This window comes from Manis pentadactyla, chromosome 8 (genome assembly GCF_030020395.1).
Source record: "Manis pentadactyla isolate mManPen7 chromosome 8, mManPen7.hap1, whole genome shotgun sequence".
Lineage (NCBI taxonomy): Eukaryota > Metazoa > Chordata > Mammalia > Pholidota > Manidae > Manis > Manis pentadactyla.
Window position 1 is genome coordinate 14,187,570 of NC_080026.1, and position 18,355 is coordinate 14,205,924.

The 18,355-nt window shown below is 38.0% G+C and overlaps 1 protein-coding gene across 12 annotated transcripts in view; it reads right to left on the reverse strand.

Moving 5' to 3' along the window:
- The window catches only part of PKP4 (plakophilin 4), a 217,872-nt gene that overhangs the window by 69,107 nt on the left and 130,410 nt on the right, over nt 1-18,355 (reverse strand). For 11 of the 12 annotated variants that reach the window (XM_057505554.1, XM_057505552.1, XM_036883964.2 and 8 more), the window contains one exon: nt 3,816-3,850. The exons of the other annotated variant lie outside the window; for it this stretch is intronic. In XM_057505554.1, coding sequence (XP_057361537.1) covers nt 3,816-3,850 — 35 coding nt within the window. The remainder of the gene's footprint in view (nt 1-3,815; nt 3,851-18,355) is intronic. 12 annotated transcript variants of the gene reach the window in all.

The following is an 18,355-nucleotide window of genomic DNA, read 5'->3' on the forward strand; positions in this document are numbered from 1 at the left end:
GCCTCATTCTAAAGAAGTGCTAAATTCTAAAATGAGATGATTTTCACACTACATTCAGTATCTGCACACAAAATAAGTAAAAACAAGACAACAGACTTCACAGTAAAAGTAATGGTCCTTTTAACCCATTGTTTACTTACAATCAAGCTTCTAAAGGGCATCTATGATTACGTAGAAAAAGAACCATGAAACAAATTGGATTTTACTTTTACTCATATAATCAACATTTCAATTTTCTGCATTATAACTTATTGCCATGGTTATAACTTGACTGTCTTAAGTATGGCTGAAAAGTAGGCAGATTTAAGAAACCATACAAGTAACATTAATATAGTTAAATAATAGAAAGTGGAGTGAATACCTGTTGTGACTGCTGTATTTGAAGGTTAATGTCCTTTCCTTCCAAGGTCTGCATGTGAATGTGGGTTAAGAGCACACTCTGACAAAGGGCAGGCATGCTGCACAGTTTTAGGTATAAATTATGAATGTAGCTGTGGTGAGGACAGATGAATTACTGGAGCTGTATTTGTCTAATACTATGGTATTTGGGGGAGCTCCTTGGACTGTGTGTATATAATGAATGTGATGTGATTATTTCATCTATCTATGTTAAATGCATTTGTACTTTTTGACGATGGTGGTCAAATGAATAAAAGTACCAGAGGGGTCGGAGGTAGAAAGGATGCCAAGGAACTGATATTTCATTCTCTATTATGTTTCTTCATAATCTAAGCTCATTCTCTCTATATGTAAATCAACACAGTTATACACTGTGCCTGCCTGGACTGTGGTAGTTAAAAATCTGTGACTGCCCACTGCAGCTCAGTTCAGCCAGGGCAGACTGGTGTGCTTTATTTGGGAGACAGCCTGCACAGAGGTGCCAGGATGTTTCTCCAGCTATACATGAGGCAGCATTTCTGGCATGGCGCTCTCTCTTCCGTGGTTCCAGCCAATGCTGGAAACCTCCCCGGTCCCACCTCCCACCGGTGCTCAAAAGCCCCCTTGCCCTTGGCCCCTGCAGCCCTAGAAATGATGGTAGCCTCCCGGTATGGTTAATCTCTTGGGTGCTTCATCATGCTGTTTAATTCTCCCAAACCTTCCAACTGACCCTTATCTTAAGCATTACTTCCCTGTATCAAATCCCTCCTATTGAACTACGTGGTGTGGGCTCAGTTCTCCTGACTGGACCCTGACTGATGCGCCAGTAACCTTGGGCTACAAAGACCTCTCACCTATCAAACACTAACCCTCCTATACAAAGTGCAACATATAAGATTTAAAATATTTTGTACATAGTTAGAGAGATAAACAATGATACTAATGAGGGAATATGAGAGGATCAACCTTCTATGCCTAATGGGAGAGAGAATTAATACAATCTTTTCAGGAAAGCAACTTGATTACACATATCAAGAGCCTTAAAACTTTTTATACTTTAAATACTTTTCCTCCTAAATATCTAGCCCAAGGTAAATTAAAAGTGCAGATGTTATTTTATATATAGGAATATTTACCACAATGTTATTTATAACGGTGAAAAATTAGAAACAATTTGAATGCCAAAAAATAGTGATATGGGTAAATATGGTATATAGTTAACAGTTTTCCTTTATAGCATTTTCTCCCAATTTTTTTTTTCGTAACCACCCTGCACTTCTTTATTCTTTTTTTTGTTAAGGTATCATTGATATACAATCTTATGAAGGTTTCACATGAGCAACATTGTGGTTACTACATTCACCCATATTATCAAGTCTCCCTACCCACACCCCATTGCAGTCACTGTCCGTCAGAATAGTAAGATGTTAGAGAGTCACTACGTGTCTTCTCCATGCTCTAACTCCATGACCTACTAATATTATGTATGCTAATCATAATGCCCCTTAATTCCCTTCTCCTTCTCTCCTACCCCCTTCCCTTTGGTAACCACTAGTTCCTTATTGGAGTCTGTGAGTCTGCTGCTGTTTTTGCTTTTTCATTATACTCCACAAATGAGTGAAATCATTTGGTATTTGTCTTCCTCCGCCTGGCTTATTTCAGTGAGCATAGCCCTCTGGCTCCATCCATGTTGTTGCAAATGGTAGGATTTGTTTTCTTCTTATGGCTGAATAATATTCCATTGTGTATATGTACCACTTCTTCTTTATCCATTCATCTACTGATGGGCACTTAGGTTACTACCATATCTTGGCTATTGTAAACAGTGCTGCAATAAACACAGGCATTTCCCACCAATTTTAAGTGCACAGTTATATATATCTCCTCTGGACCTGAAACACTTAAGAGTGCAAGAATATTGACAACTATGGGCTGGACAAGTTTAAGGCACTCAAGAAATATTTCTGCAATAAATTAACAATGCATATTAAAGATGAACTTAACAGAAGAGTTTTATGTTGAATGGTAAACTTTTGCCATAGCCAAGTACCAAATGCACTACTGTGTGCTTAGTGTTTTTCTTTAGAACTTTTACATTGCTTTTTAACAGTTCCAGCTTTGCTCTTTCTTCTGAAGAATGTTTAATTCAGGTGACTTTATGTTCAAAGGATTTTCAGTGGCTCCCATGGCCTGCGGGAGAGTCCAAAGTCCCTGGTGCTCACAGAGCACTATAATCTGACCCAGTGTGGCTGTCTAGCCTTTGCTTATCTTACCATCACCCAAACAAGTTGTAAATGTTCCCCGTGATACTTCTGTTATCTCTTCTGCTGCCCAATGACAACACTGTCTCTACCCATCAAGTCCTGGGCTCCAGGCCCATCTTCTCTGCAAAGCTATCTCAGAAGTAGGTTGTCCACTTTTACATTTCCCACATAATACTTACTCAGCAGTTAACTACCTATTATTTCAGAGCGTGTCTTTCCTTATAAAAACTGCTATTTGAAGTATTATTGTTAAGTAGCTTTTTACATGTCTCTGCCTAATATATGGTTTGAGTAAATACTACATTTCTTGGGAATAGCTTCTTTATGGAACAGTAGAGTACCTTGTATGTACTATAAATCCTCATATGAAGTTCAGGTAAACTTAGGTAACAGGCCTTTGGTGATTCGAGTTTTCCTCAACTCAAGCCTTATTTAAAAATTGCCAAAGTATTAAGATATCAAGGCCTATTCTAGAATTTATACATTGTTGACATTGTCCTTTATATGATAAGCTCCATGGGTACATGTGTGTGTTGTGCCCATCACTGTCTGACCAGCAATGTGCACAGCACAAGGTGCATGACGTGGGCCCTCAATAAACACTTAATGAATCTGAGTGTGAACACATCAAATGTTTATGAAAGTGGCAGACATTCTCCTTAACACAATTCATCCTTTACCTGAGGTGAATTTGGGGTAAAAAGATAAAGAGATTACATTAGAAGCTTCTGGAACATAATAGAAGCCACCAGATACTCTATATCTGGATACATAAAGAAGTGAACATTTCAGGCAACTCTACTCTTTGAGTGTGAACACCACTGTGAAATCAAAGATCTTGATTTATGTAAATGATTAGCCAACTTTCCCAGATTACATAATAACTTTTGTGAGGGCATCCATGAGTATGATAGAAAATTCTCAGAAAGTGTGTTTAAATTAAAAACGTTCATATCCAGCACTTTAACTTTCTTTATAGATGACATATACAAATCGACTCAACCATGTTAAAAAAATTAAGCATATTAAAAACTATGTCAAAGCAAGGTAGCTCAATATTGTCCCTATTAAAGGCTATTTCACCAAGAGATAGTAAATTGAGAAAGCAGGCTAGGAAACTGCTATTTCTTGGCAAGCAAAACACAAGATTTTTTGTTTGATAAAAACTCATACCTGTTGATCTCCAAGGAAATGACTTCTCAGTTGAGCTGGAGAAAAAGGAAAAAAATTGGAACACTTACATCATCATAAAACTTGACTGTTGACCTGTTTTGCATAAAAACATTTAATTTTCACATTTAATTATATAAAAGTATAAAAACCTCAAGCAAAATTTAAAATTACTCTTCTAAATAAGTGAGTTTTTAGATGGCATTTAACTTTCTACATCAATTTGGGACAAAACTATTTCTTCTTGGAAATTAAGGCAAATTATAAAGTGACATAAGATTCTTCTTGGATAAGTCAAATAAAACAGCACAACTACATATATGATATTCAGTTATTTATATGATGTATTATAGTGATTTTGTGATAATAAATATGAAAACTACATATACACTGAAACAACACACACCCTACACAGTGTATACAACATAGACATTAAAAAGAACCAAAAAGGCTCTTAAGAACTTCATTTATTTTACTCATTTTCAAAAGAAGCCATAGATACTCAATAGACACAAAAGTTAATGGGGTCAGTTTGAATCAAATGTTACTTTGTAAGATGTAAAAATAAGATTTAAATAAACCTTCATATAAAAAATATAAGGTTTTATAAACTATGATAAATTTTAGCTGTATATTTTTCTTGGTTTACTGAGTACAAGTTCAGAACATTAGTGTACCAAAAACGCATCTGCGCCTAAACTTCAAATTATAAAATAATTTAGTCACAGGGATAGAAGCATAGCATAGGGACTATAACCCATAATATCGTAGTATGTTTGTATGGTGACAGATGGCAACTGCACTTATCATGGTGAGCATTTAGTAATGTGGTAGTTGATGCATCACTTAGTTGTTCATCAGAAACTGATACTGTACATACACTACATTTCAATAATACAAAAAAAAAAGGCCCAACAGAACAAAAGAAAAACATATATGCCTCCCTGCTTCCCCCACCTGAACCCCAAGCAAAATCAAACAAAAACAAAACAAAACAAAATCCCCCCCAAAAACCCGCAGAAAAGCATGGTGCTAAAATCACATATATTGCCTCCTTTGAATTATTTACAACAACCTTACGAATATGTATACTGTTAACTTTCTTTTACAGATAAAGAAAGTGGCCAGCGTCTTGTGCTAGTAACTTGGGGAGCTGGGATTCACACCCAAAGCCAGGGCTTCTTACCAGTGTGCTGTATGGTAGACAGCTTGTGATCCCATTTCTGCATTAAACACATAGACATACAATGTGCCTAAAAAGAAGTCCAGAAAAATAAAAACCAAAGGGCTAGCAGTTATTTTTGTGGGGTACCAACCAAAAGGATTTTTTTCTTTTCAACATTTGTCCTTCATTTTAAAATTACAAAAAAAAAACACATATTGAAGTAATTTCGAGGTGTTTATTACATTTAAGGAAATGGTGTGTGATTTTGGGCTTAAGGAAACAAACTGTAAAATAAAAGACTTGGAACAGGGGGGAACAATCCTTTCAGTGCTATAGTTCTAAGATTTTAAGTTCTTGTGAACCCCTTGGTATTTCCCCAAGTCATTAACTGGTTAATGAAACTCTTGCTAGCTAAACATTCTAGATTCAGTAAGAACTCCCTGAGCTCCAATTTTGTGTGTAATTTGCCTTTTCTTCATCAAAGCCACAGCAGTTCATATTCCAGGACCCGGAACTAGCTGCAAGCAGGGGGGCGTGCTCCCAATGAATGGAGTCAATCAGTTAACGTAAATCTTCAGCACTTTATCTGACGCACTCCTGATTTCAAAAGGGACTAATGGGAAAGAAAAAAGATGAAAATTCGGTCAAATGTGAGTCAGGGAACATTTGTCTTGCTCCTGAAGGTAGGCTAGCACATCCTTGTGACTCCAAAAGTTTTTCCATATGCTGAGTTTCACCTTCTTTGTAATCTCTTTCTGTCATAGTGCTACATTAACTACTGTTCTCTACATTAGTTTTCTAAGCACTGAGGCTATTATCCAACTGTGATCTTATCAAAATGCTCCTATTTTTTGCCAGTATTAAAACACATGATAGATTAAACTGCCATCCAAGAAAGAAACGGTTAGTATACCTCAAGTTTCTTGGGAATATCATTAAAGTCTATTATTTTCTGAGGTAATTTATATAAACTGTAATTGTGAGAAACACACTCACTGGTCCAAATTCAATTAAGTGGACACGGAAACAAAGAGAACAGCGGAGCGAGGCTTTAATGACGGTCTTGCAAGATCGGGTGTGTCTGGTCAGCGGGCACACCTGGGGGAGATTGGTACCAGTAATTTATCTCCTAGTGCGAGAGTCCCTCCCCTGGTTCCTCATTGGCTGAGTGTCACAGGGTTCACATTCTTTCCCTGACGTCGCCTAAGCCAGTTGATCTTTCCCTTACATTTGTCTCAATCTTACTGGTAGGTTTAAAAAACTCAAACAAGTATCGCCAGGCCCTTATCCATTCCCACCCGACTCAGCCCGAGCAGCTTCCGCCACGTGGCCTTTCGTTAATGCCTTACTGTTAAAAATGTTTTAAACCTCCTGGTGGGAATAAATCACATTTAGGTTTTATGCTGTTTCCAAACAGTAATGAAATACCTTCATAAGATTTTTCATTCTCGAAATGACAGATCATACAATATAATTCATGTTAATTGCTCAAACTGGGCAAGGCTTGTGGCTGTTTTGCTCACCTCTTTATCTCAAGTGCCTGGCATACTGGATGACACAGAGCAGATGCTTAATATATAAGGCTGCAACGCAAAGTGTGAAAGAGTAATACTAAGTTCTTCATTGTTCTGAAGGATCAGGTATATATAAATTATCAGTTACTACTTTGCTCAAGCAGGTCCATTTATTATCCCCCACTCTAGGAAGGGAATTCCAGGAGCCTCATTGTGTACCAATCAGGCAAAGAGCATTTTTGCTGCTCAAAAGGCCTTTTCAATAGCACAATAGGCATTCCTAGGTGAAGGCAATGGGAAGCCTCTGTTAGTATTATTATTTTCCTACTCTATTTGAGGTAAAAGATAAAAATCATTAGGAAAATACACTGAGGTTAGGATTAAAAGTAAGCAAAAAGTTCTGTGGTATTTTGAAGACTATATATTCAGCCTGATTACCTTCCCACTAAGCCAACAATTCTGTGTTATTACTAGTCATTATATGTTATTCAGAACAGTCTATTTCCTTTCGAACTGTTCACTTCAAATGAGTCTCAAATTGTTCACTATTCAGATTCAGGGATCGGACAATAAATAGTGCAACAGTTTGAAATGCTCAAATTTTAAGTCATTGAATGTAACCTGCGTTTATTAGAACAATGAGAGGCAGATCCATGTTGAAGCATAGGCTTATTTCCTCCTCCTTCCCTCTCTTTTTCCAACTATCTATTCCTAGAAACACTTATCCAACTTTTACTGAATGTCTACAATGTGTCTGCAGGCACTGTGCCCACAAGTGACGCCGTCCCATTCCCTTCCACCTCTCATCTGATGATGCCAAGTAGCTTGTGTTCTAAGAGCTTTCGCTGGAAAGAAAAGCGTATTTTCAAATACAAGAACTGACTCATCCACGATAACTTTGTTTCAGTGGGAAGATGCACTCACAATTTCCAATAACTTAATTATCAACAACTTTTGAGAATGAAATCCATTCATAAGTTTGGGATTGTTTGGTCTGACGGTGGACAACAATTAAAAGCAAGTTTATTAGTAAATTAATTTTAATGCAATTCATTTTAATGTGAATAATATTAGTTTTATCTTAAGGAAGACACCCTGCCTTCATTATATCACATGAAAATATGTAGTAAATCACTGTAAAATTGTATACACTTGTGAAATTATTTTTTCATTTATGCCAGTTTCACAGACATAAATGGAGGCAAAAATATCTTTGTTGGCGATTTATGGCTGTGCAATGTCTTTCAAACCCTCCTTATTTGGTGTTTTCCCATGAATCAGCAAACCAGCCTGCTCATGCTCTGCAGCCAGAGGGCTGGTCAACCACCCAGGGTGTCCAAGAAGCCACATGAGGGAGTGGCCAGGGCACAGTGGGAACCTCTGCAGTGGGCCTGGGTGTGGCATGAGGGAGTGGCCAGGGCACAGTGGGGACCTCTGCAGTGGGCCCGGGGGTGGCATGAGGGAGTGGCCAGGGCAGTGGGGACCTCTGCAGTGGGCCCGGGGGTGGCATGAGGGAGTGGTCAGGGCAGTGGGGACCTCTGCAGTGGGCCCGGGGTGGCATGAGGGAGTGGCCAGGGCACAGTGGGGACCTCTGCAGTGGGCCTGGGGGTGGCATGAGGGAGTGGCCAGGGCACAGTGGGGACCTCTGCAGTGGGCCCGGCGGTGGCCAGTGGCAACAAGCACTGATCTTGGATATGCTGACTCAGAATCCGGCTCTCTGGCCTTCCTCGAGATTCCGTAAGTTGACATCCAAAAGCTTTTAATGATATCCTTTTCTGCTTATACAAGCCAGAGAGGATTCTATTTGCAACCATAAGTCCTGACAGATGTTAGCATACAATTAAGTATTATGATCGAAACACATCTAACCAGACCCTCTGAAAGAGTCAAAACCTCACTCCTTAACTCTAGACCTGTATTTCCAAGCGCCAGCTTCGTATTCGACACATTGAAACTCTTTGCCCCCACGACGAACTGCATTAAATCATTACCACCTAGTCACTCAAGCTGAAGAACATGGAGGCATTTTACTGTCCCCCCCACCCAACCACCGTGGCCCCACTGAGTAAGCTCCACGGGTCTGCCTTGTCCAAGGTGAACCTCCAGAGCCTAGTATCTGGCACATGGCAGTCACTCAAAACACACCTTTATCATTCATCCCTACTACCACAGACACGGCAGGCCGTCACCCTCCAGGCCTTTGGCTTTCAGCAGCGCTCCTGACCTGCCTTCCCGGCTTTGGCATCTCATCCTTTCAGGCTCTTCCCTGCTGCTGCTACAGTGCTTTTTTCAAACACTCCAATCTGACATCATTCTCCTGATGCTAATGCACCACAGATCCATAGAGGGTAAGATGCAAACATTTTAGTATGGCACAGATTCAGACATCTTAGTTTGACACAGAAGGCCCCCCACCACCTGGTTCCTTCTGGTTTACCCTTTCCTACACAAGCCTACATCTAGGGACTTCTAATTACTTGCAGTTCCCCCCACATACCAAGCTGTTTCACACTTCTAGTGCTATTTTTGGAATAGAGCATGTAGGAACACAGTCTGGAAACTCTTCCAGAATTACACAAATTCCAGAATGGCATATGCAGGTACCAGGCAGCAATATGTATGTTACACACCCATGAAATTGAGCACTCTAATAAAGTTTACCTTCACTCTGTATCATTTAATAACAGGGATGTTTTTGAAAAATGGTCTACTTAAGTAAGTCTGTATCCAATTTCCTCCTGATTCTACTGTCTAACGTGAACCAGCCTGCTTTGGTGCAGACCAGTAACCTCAACAGTACGGGAGGGAGCAGAGGAGATTTTGATGGAGCCACATGGTAATCATGTCATTTCCCTCACCTTCTTCTTGGTCTAGTGGGACTCCTTCTATCACTACTGCATGAAGGCTACTGTTATTAACTCTCCTGTGAGACATACTGAATCGGGACAGAACCCAAGAGTTATCTCTGTTGAAACCCAAGAGTTATCTCTGGTCTTGGCCTAAGATTAGAATGTGGTCAAACTGTAAAATGTCCTACTTTGTTCTATTAAAAAAATCACTGTGTTAAGAAATTTTATACACATACATGTACATATACGTGTATATATAGAACTCTCAATAGTTCAAACAATCAAGCACAGCCAATAATGAATTGAATTGCACTTGGCATTAATAGGGAGGAATCACTGGAATGAATTATCCTAGAAGCTCTGATTTGTGAATAGAGCTGGACATGTCCCACTGTCTAGACTACATGCCCTCTACAGGGTTCTCCCAGTGACTGTCCATCATTCTCTGAGAAATAGCTCGATTAAAGCTGATCATTCCCTCCTTTGTGTCAAGAATGTGCCCAACAATTCTTCTCAATTTTTGGACTTTTCATATGTTTTTAATTGCAGTATTTACCTGGCTTTTCCACTACCAAATGATGGCTTTCTTGAGGGTAAATATTGTGTCTTAATTCCATTGGCATCTAATCAGCATTGGATGGGATGCTAAATAAATGACAATTGATCTTAACTCTTTGGGTTGTTCTTTTTAAAGGTTAATCCAATGTAATTTTAGAAATTGCTTCAATCATTTTATAAAGGAGTCTAATTCCCCCTTGTTTTTGACTCTTTCTACATCTTTTAGAAAAGATGTTTATTGTACATATAATATGAATCCATTCAACAAATACTTGATTATCACGAAATGCCAGACATTGTATAAGGTGGGATATAGCTGTGAAAAGAGACAAAAGTCCTTGCCTACCGCGGCTTCCAATTTGTCTTATAATTATTCATTACAGTGCCTGTGTGACTTCTCCAGGGAATCACATATCCCTCAGAGGCAAGAATGTGTCAAGAGGTTTTGAAAGGCTAATCTTAAAGCCAGAAACCTCTAAAAGAGGACTCTGATGGGTCCAGCAGTGTTGTAACTGAAGAAGCGTTCACATTATCTGTAACAACCCAAAGTGTGGAACATTTATCTTTCAAAACAAAAAGAAGCCCTGGGCCTCCTTCTACTCATCTATTAAGAGAAGGTTAATCCTGGGATTGCTAGGGTAGGAATTTGAATATGAAGGCTCTGGCAGGAGAGGTATTCAGCAATACGAAATGTGTTACCACATTCTAGAGTTTGCCCCAATTCCCACAGCTCAAAAAATTGTAAAGGGTTGAGGAAACAAGCCAGTTTGGAGACCACCAATATAATACTGTAGACATGCAAGTAAACCTGACATTTCTTCCCTTTGCATTACAACAATCTTTTTATATGGCTGCTTAAGTCACCCCAATTTAGTAGCATTACATGATCTACTTATTTCACTATTACAACGTATTCTTTCATGACATTTTAACAATGATTGTTAGGGGATCTTCCTTTACTGACAGAGGTAACTAACAGGTGAACACTCACTGATGCTATCTATGTTCATTAATCTTACTATAAATATTTTCAAATGCATTTTTATATTGCTGGCCTCACATTTTACTGTTGAATTTCCTATTTAGTTTTACTATTTTGAGCTCTGACTGTAAATTCAGATTCTATACCTAAGTTCTGTATTTCTTCTGCATGTTAACTCGAGTTCAATAACTACCACATTAACAGATGCAATCTTAGTAGTCTGAGTAATTTCCAAACTGCTTTTCTCTCTTTCTCTACCAATGCATTACTGTTTCATTTTCAATTTGTGGTTTGCTTATTTTAAAAATTACCTTTCAACTTTTCCACTTGGTATTGGTGGGCTTTATTATTCTACTAATTGAGGTTATTCCATTAGCAAATGCATAGGTTTTCAGTATTTTAAATCCATTGTGAAAACTTCTGGCAACTCTCTATTGGTTTGTACAAAGGTATGTTTTCCTACACATATATATATAGTGATAACAATATTACACACAGAGTAATAGTATTTAACTCCATTCAGGTTCCTGGACCTGACTGTAATGTGTGTAAGTATGTGGGAGGGGGATCTTCCCACACTAACACCAAGCAATTCTTGAACACCTACAGGGTGTTGGAGAACTCGATTCTGATTCTAATTGACTAGAGACAGCACCAGATTCCCCAGGTTAAGGGCTCCGTCCTACAAGATGGCCCTCCACCCCCGACTCCAGACGTGGGTCACAAGCCCCAGGCAGTTTCCTGTGCTTCTGACCTACTGGCTATAATTTGGAAGTTCCCACAATCTCCCCCTTACGTTCGATTAATTTGCCGGAGTGACTCACAGAACTCAGGAAAACACTAATGTTTACCAGTTTAATAAAGGATACAAGTTAACAGGTGGAGGAAGAGAGACATAGGGCCTGGTCCCAAATAAAGGAGCTTCGACCCTCACGGAGCTTGGGGCCTGGGCTTTGTGGCACATGGAGGTGTTTTGGCTTCCCAAGCATAGTGAGAAGCAGGACCCTCCAGAGCAGAAAGCGATTAGCTCTTCTCAGGGGTTTTTGTGGGGCTTCATTACATAGTCATGTAATGACTATGGGGAAGAATAATTGTACTATATAGTTTAATTTTGTCCTACTGCTCTAGTTTCTCCTGCATTACAACCGAGACAGTAAGTATCTTGTTAATGTAAAGGATTAATTTCCTAGGTAATACTTATCTGATTAAAAGTGAGAGGTGAAGTCCTTGTTCCCCAGACATAGGAAAGACAAAACGAGTTAGTTATAACCTAACAGTTACCTACTGGTAGGTGGTGCGAGTTCTTGGAACATCAGAGGATCGTGTACAGCATTAGAGAGCCCTGGATTCCATCTCGGTCTTCTGGACAGTTGCTCAGTTTCTCTTAATGCATTTGTAAAACATTTTACTGACTAAATTATTGGTCATTGGCTGATTCAACCTCCAGCCTTAAATCTCTCATCAACATGACAAGACACGCATTTCACTTTCAGGCCTCTGCAGTGTCTTTAGGAACTGTGGGTGAAGACCAAATACACCTGGGAAAAATGTATTTCTTATGACTCCTTATATGGCAGATTGTTAAAATTTCCTTTGTAATCCACTGCTCTAATATTTATGTCTACTTTTTAATTGGTTCCAAAGTCCATTTCTCAGTTGAAAAAGAGAAAATTGGTTTGTTTAATTTTTAATCTTTTTGACAATGAATTAATATTGTAACTGCTGAACACCTTGTTCTCCTCTTGGCACCACAAACAGCTTTGTAAATTAACTGCTTCAGAATCTTCTTAGATATGGACACTGGGCTCCTAGTTCCTAGGCGACTCCGTATTTCCTACTGTGCACCTAGGATTTCCTCCCCCAGGGAACTGGTAAAATTACTAATGATCCTCAAGTTCTGGTCTCTATTTAGAGTATTATGAGGCAAATTTAAAACAAACTTTCTGAGTTTGGTTAAGTAATCCATTCTATTGAACACTTAAATTTCTGTATCTTAATTATACTTATATCTTCAATTGTGATATGGACATAACATAATATACCTCCTCTTTTCTATTTCTATCTAGTATTGCTTTGACTTTCCTTTTAATTAGTACATTTACAATATTGCTCAGTTTCTCTTAATGCATTTGTAAAACATTCTACTAGTTTCCTGCGAGTTCTTAGGTAGGTCGAGCTAATTCTGTGCTTTAGATTTCTTGACAGCTCTTGAAATTATGCTGGAGAATATCACTTTTTTAACATAAAGGTTGTGGAGGTTCCAGGTCTTAAAAGCATTCATCACGTAAGCAGCTCAAATTTCTCCACCTTGACCCTCAAGAGGAATGTCCTCAAGCTCCTTTTATTCTCTTAATTGGCACGGTGAGAAGTGAAGTCCAGAAGACCGAGATGGAATCCAGGGCTCTCTAATGCTGTACACCATCTTCTGATGTTCCAAGAACTCGTACCACCTACCAAAAGGTAGCTGTTAGGTTATAACTAACTCGTTTTGTCTTTCCTATGTCTGGGGAACAAGGACTTCACCTCTCACTTTTAATCAGATAAGTATTACCTAGGAAATTAATCCTTTACATTAACAAGATACTTACTATCTCGCTTGTAATGCAGGAGAAACTAGAGCAGTAGGACAAAATTAAACACTATAGTACACTTATTCTTCCCAAGACAGGTGTGAATAGCTCTTCATTCTTCCCCTAGGCTATCCTGGTACATCAAAGACAGGAAGGCCAATATGTAGAACAGATAAGGAAGATGAACTGCTTTGTCTGGATGAAGGAGAGGAGGGGAGTCGGAAGGCAAACGGCTATCCCTCCCCACATCAGAAATCATTTGCCTACAGACATTAATGATATCCTAGCAGTAATACTCAGAAAGCAATCCTTCTTGGTATTTAAGTAGTTTTGAGAGCCTCTTCCAAATTTACTTACTGTTTAATCACAGCCAATCTCAACAAAAAATACAAAAACTCATCCTCCAAATTCATGCTTTTTCCAGGACTGAGGTGCCTTTCTCTGTTCCCTGTATTATGGTATCAGACTCTGGCCAATTCTCTGCTGGGCTGGAGACTGATCTCTTCTTCCTAAGAAAGGACCACTTGATCTCAGCAGTTAGGAAAAGTGAGACATGCTCATGATTGTAGTTTATTATTATTACTATGCGTTATGGTTTTAAATCACCCCTGAAAATGGTACATGCCTTCAATTTGAACCTAAACAAGGCACAGCAAAGAGACAGGGCAAAGGATCATCTGTTTTCATAATGATTCACATGACTTGAGGGTGATACTAAGGTTAGAGAAAAGAAAAGGCACTTGAATTAAAAATCATGGGGGACACAGCTGCTCCTGACCATCAGCAACAGGACACGAGGCTTGAGTCTCTCTGTCACTAGTGATGGTGAATTCGTGCCGGTCCATCCATGCACTCAAAACCCAATTACCTGTGTGACCAACAGAAGCAGAAAACGAGAGCGCTGTAGGAAGGCAGGCCTGGTACTCTCTGGAACCTGGGAAAGGTCTGAGGCTTTCAGTCTGACCCAGAGATTTCCTCTCGGTGACACTTTACCTGAAAAAACTTCGAATGTGCTTTTGCAATTTTAGTCTTTAACAAATCAAGAGCAACAGGGACAGCAAAGTATGGTACAAAACTACACTCTTAGATTCCATTGGCCACTAACAAGTTTAGAGTAAAATGTATAACCAGACACTGTGGTGATCATTTTTAGTCTCCTTTCTGACTCTATTTTGTTCTCACTCTTTTTCTCAATTCTTCATTCCACTTTTCCCTCATGCTACTCTACTTTATTCTTGGACTCTCACAACATCTGCCTAAAATGAATTCCAGGAAAAGGTAAGATATAAATAAATAGTATTATGACGAGTTTCCTAAAGATAAAATTATGTAATTGATACATAGCAAAAATGCTAAAAGAACAGGAAATACTAGAATATCCCTTTTAACAATTCAAGTAACTGTCACAGGTGGACACATTTTAGAAATTGTTAAATATTCTCTGACAAAACATTTTGTGTTAGTGCTTTGAGTCTATGAATAAAAGATCCAGGAGACCATATGGACGGGGAAGATCAAAAAGGATGTAGTACTAGACAAAAACGAGACAAACATTCCCTCTGGTATCCCCATAAATTATACAGGAAGCATGATTTCTGTGGAAGCCCATCCCACAACAGGTGTTCCAACCAGGAAAAGTAGAACTCCAATAGAAGGGTTTTCTAACATTTCTGTTGACATTTGAAAGAGTGAAAGCAACTGAGATGGAAATAGTAAAATGGCTAAACATAACACCAGATTCCCTTTCCTAAGCATTCTGCCATAACTTAGGCTGCTATTTCTGCAAAGGATAAGTAAACCTTGGGATAGATGGGCTACTATGAATCATGTGTCCGTGCTCTAAAAAGTGTTATTGTTCTCTCATTTTTATTCTTCCAAAGCCTTTAAGAGGTGAAGAAAGATAAAGGGAAAACCTTTTTAAATTTTAAAATAAAAAAGAAACAGCACACATATACATATTCTCTTTAAAGGTGTATTCACAATTCCAGTCTTATATTTTTAAATAAAGCTGAACCTGGTAAGAAGCAGGGAAAGGGTCTGTTTTTTCTAATTACTCTACATGAAACAGAGCAGAGTTCATATAGGACTAAGCCATAAAGCTCTTAGTAAGAGATGTGCTGGCTGGCATCTAAAACCCTTAAAATTTGTCCTTATACATAGCTTTGTTTATGATGCATACAATTTCATTTTGTACATTATTCAGGATTAGAAATGCTTTGAAAAGTTTATGTAAAAATTTACTCAAAAGGAATTTTAAGATATCATAAGCCTAAGTTTTTAATTAAACATGTACTCCCCTGATTATCCTGTTCAGACATTCAAAAACAAATGAGTTATTCACATATAATTCCTTGATACTCACATAAAAGCACTATCAAATTTGGTGTGCGTCTAAAGAATGATACTCAGTTTCTGTCCATTGACTAGCCAGAGTTAAGGATTTATTCTTAAATTTTTATGAACAGTACGGTTTCTTAAATTTCTGAGAAAACTTTTACTTCAATTATGAGTATAAAAAGAAAGAACATGATATGTTTCTTTAATTTCTTTTTGGAAAAAATTATACTTCTCACTGTAACAGCATTTTCAGCTCTTGATTCATGGACAAGCACCATAAATAGCTGTTTTAGTGCTGAAGGAGGAATGAATTCACATATGGGATAGAGTATAGACCCAGGATCATCAATAAATGGCCTGGAAAAAGAATGGTCATGGAAGAATACAGTCAACATTTGGCGGAACATATGCTCTGCATTTCTCTGTAGTAAGTTGTACGGAAGCTAGGTAAGTGGTTTTAGGATGCTTTAAACTTCTGAAAGTTCTCATGGACTTTTGAGAAATATGAGTGAAAAGACGAACAACAGTTTAAAACATATCAGAAGTGGTTGACCAGCTTTAATCTTCTTTCCCTCCTTTACTCTCTATCCCATTCATTGCCAGAATGAGCCAATGCTATTCATGGAAAGGGCATTATGAAATACATGGAGCACACTGTGTAGATTCACAATTTATTCAACTTAAGTGGTTTTCAAATAAAATAAAGAGAGCATCCATCACTCAGATTTTGAGAAATGTAATCATCTTAACTTTATAAAAGTGAAACAAATTTTAACCATAATTTCAGTCAGAAAATTGAGTCAAATCATGTAACATTTAAAAAACTTTTTGTTGGGCAACATTTCACACACAGAGGTGTATATATAAAAGAAAACAGTATAATGAACCCCTGTCTCTGTTACCCAGCTCCAATAAAAAAGGGAACGTGTGGTCAGTTATTTCATTTACACCTTTACCCAGTATTTTCTCTGCATCACTAGATTATTTTGAAGCAAGTCTCAGACATGGTATCACTTCAGTAATAAATACTTTAGGTGTATCTCCAAGCACAGATGCCTAGAGAAGGCCAAAACTATAATATTATCACACCTAAAAAATTAACAGTAAAATTCTTCATATCAACTAGTATCTATCTAGTCAGTATTCAAATTCCCTGCTTCAAGGTTTAAAAATAGATGTATTTTTTGAATCAAGACCAAGACAAGGTCCACATATTTGTATTTGGTTGAGTGTTTCTAAAATCTCTTTTGATGCTTAGTTATATCCCCCCTCCTTTTTTCTTGTTTGAAATCATTTTATTTGCCCTGCAGAATTCTGACAAACTAGATCTAATGCATCTAACCAATGCATCAGCACAGTGTCATTTAACATGTTCCTTTCTCTCCGTATGTCCTACAAACGGGTATTTGTATCTAGATGGTTGAGCAATTCTGGGGCAAGAATATGTCACAGGTGATGGACATATACTTCCTATTGCATCTTATCAGGAGGGCATAATTTCTGACTATCTCCCACTTTGGAATATTAACACAGATCAGTGGTTCAGGTGCTATCAGCTGATCCACACACTGTGAAGTTTCCCATCATCTTTTCAGATAATTATTTTAGCAGCTATTGATGATCACTGATCTAGATACACGATTTTGATAGTGGTTGCAAAATTCACCCAAGATTTTAACTCCTCAAATTATTCTTAATGTACTCCTCTGGTCAATAACACAACTTCTACCTTTGTATTTATGTTCATAAGGAATACAATACAATACTATTTCACTTTCTATTTACAAGTAGGTTTTCACTGAAAAGCATTCTGCTATTACTGCTAAGAAAATAGATAACGATCTGTGTTTTGTACTTCCTAAGCACCAGTTCTTGTATCATGGTTGATAATTTTACTCGCATTTTCCCTGTGGTTCAAAGAGCCCCACTATTGATAATGTAACTATAGCTGGGGTACATCCACCTTTCATTGACTTATTCTGAAATAGAAACTACATATCACAGATCCCAGAATAACTGTTATTTGTTCTTTTCCAATAAAAAAAAGGTTAGAAAAAGTAAACACACACATACACCCTAAAGCCAATTATTCCTTGGGTTATTATAAGCAGTCTATTCTGGCAAACCAAATATTGTATTTGAACTGGTTAAAATGTATAATTTTTAATATATGAATTTTTTAGCTGTGATAATCTGCAGCCTACAGGTTTTTCTCCTCTTCAGTTTTAGAGTATTTTTCCCTTTATTTAATTGTGGAGTAACACAACAGCAGAGTAGAAAATCTATGCAACCAACAGATTAGATTGATTTGTTATTAAATAGATTGTGAAGCCTCGGGGAGGACAGCTATAATAACAATGCGCTCCCTACAAAGTCTGGCAAATTTGTCAGATGTTGTTAGTTTTTTTCCCTTGGCAGACATGCCATGTTCATTTTTCTGGCAAGCTGATTACCTGCTGAAAATGCACTAATGGATGGCTCTCACTTTTAAGTGGATAATCATATTTTCTATTTCTTTTTCCATACCTCACTGGCTTAGAGCTGCGTATGATAGAGTTCTCTGGAAGG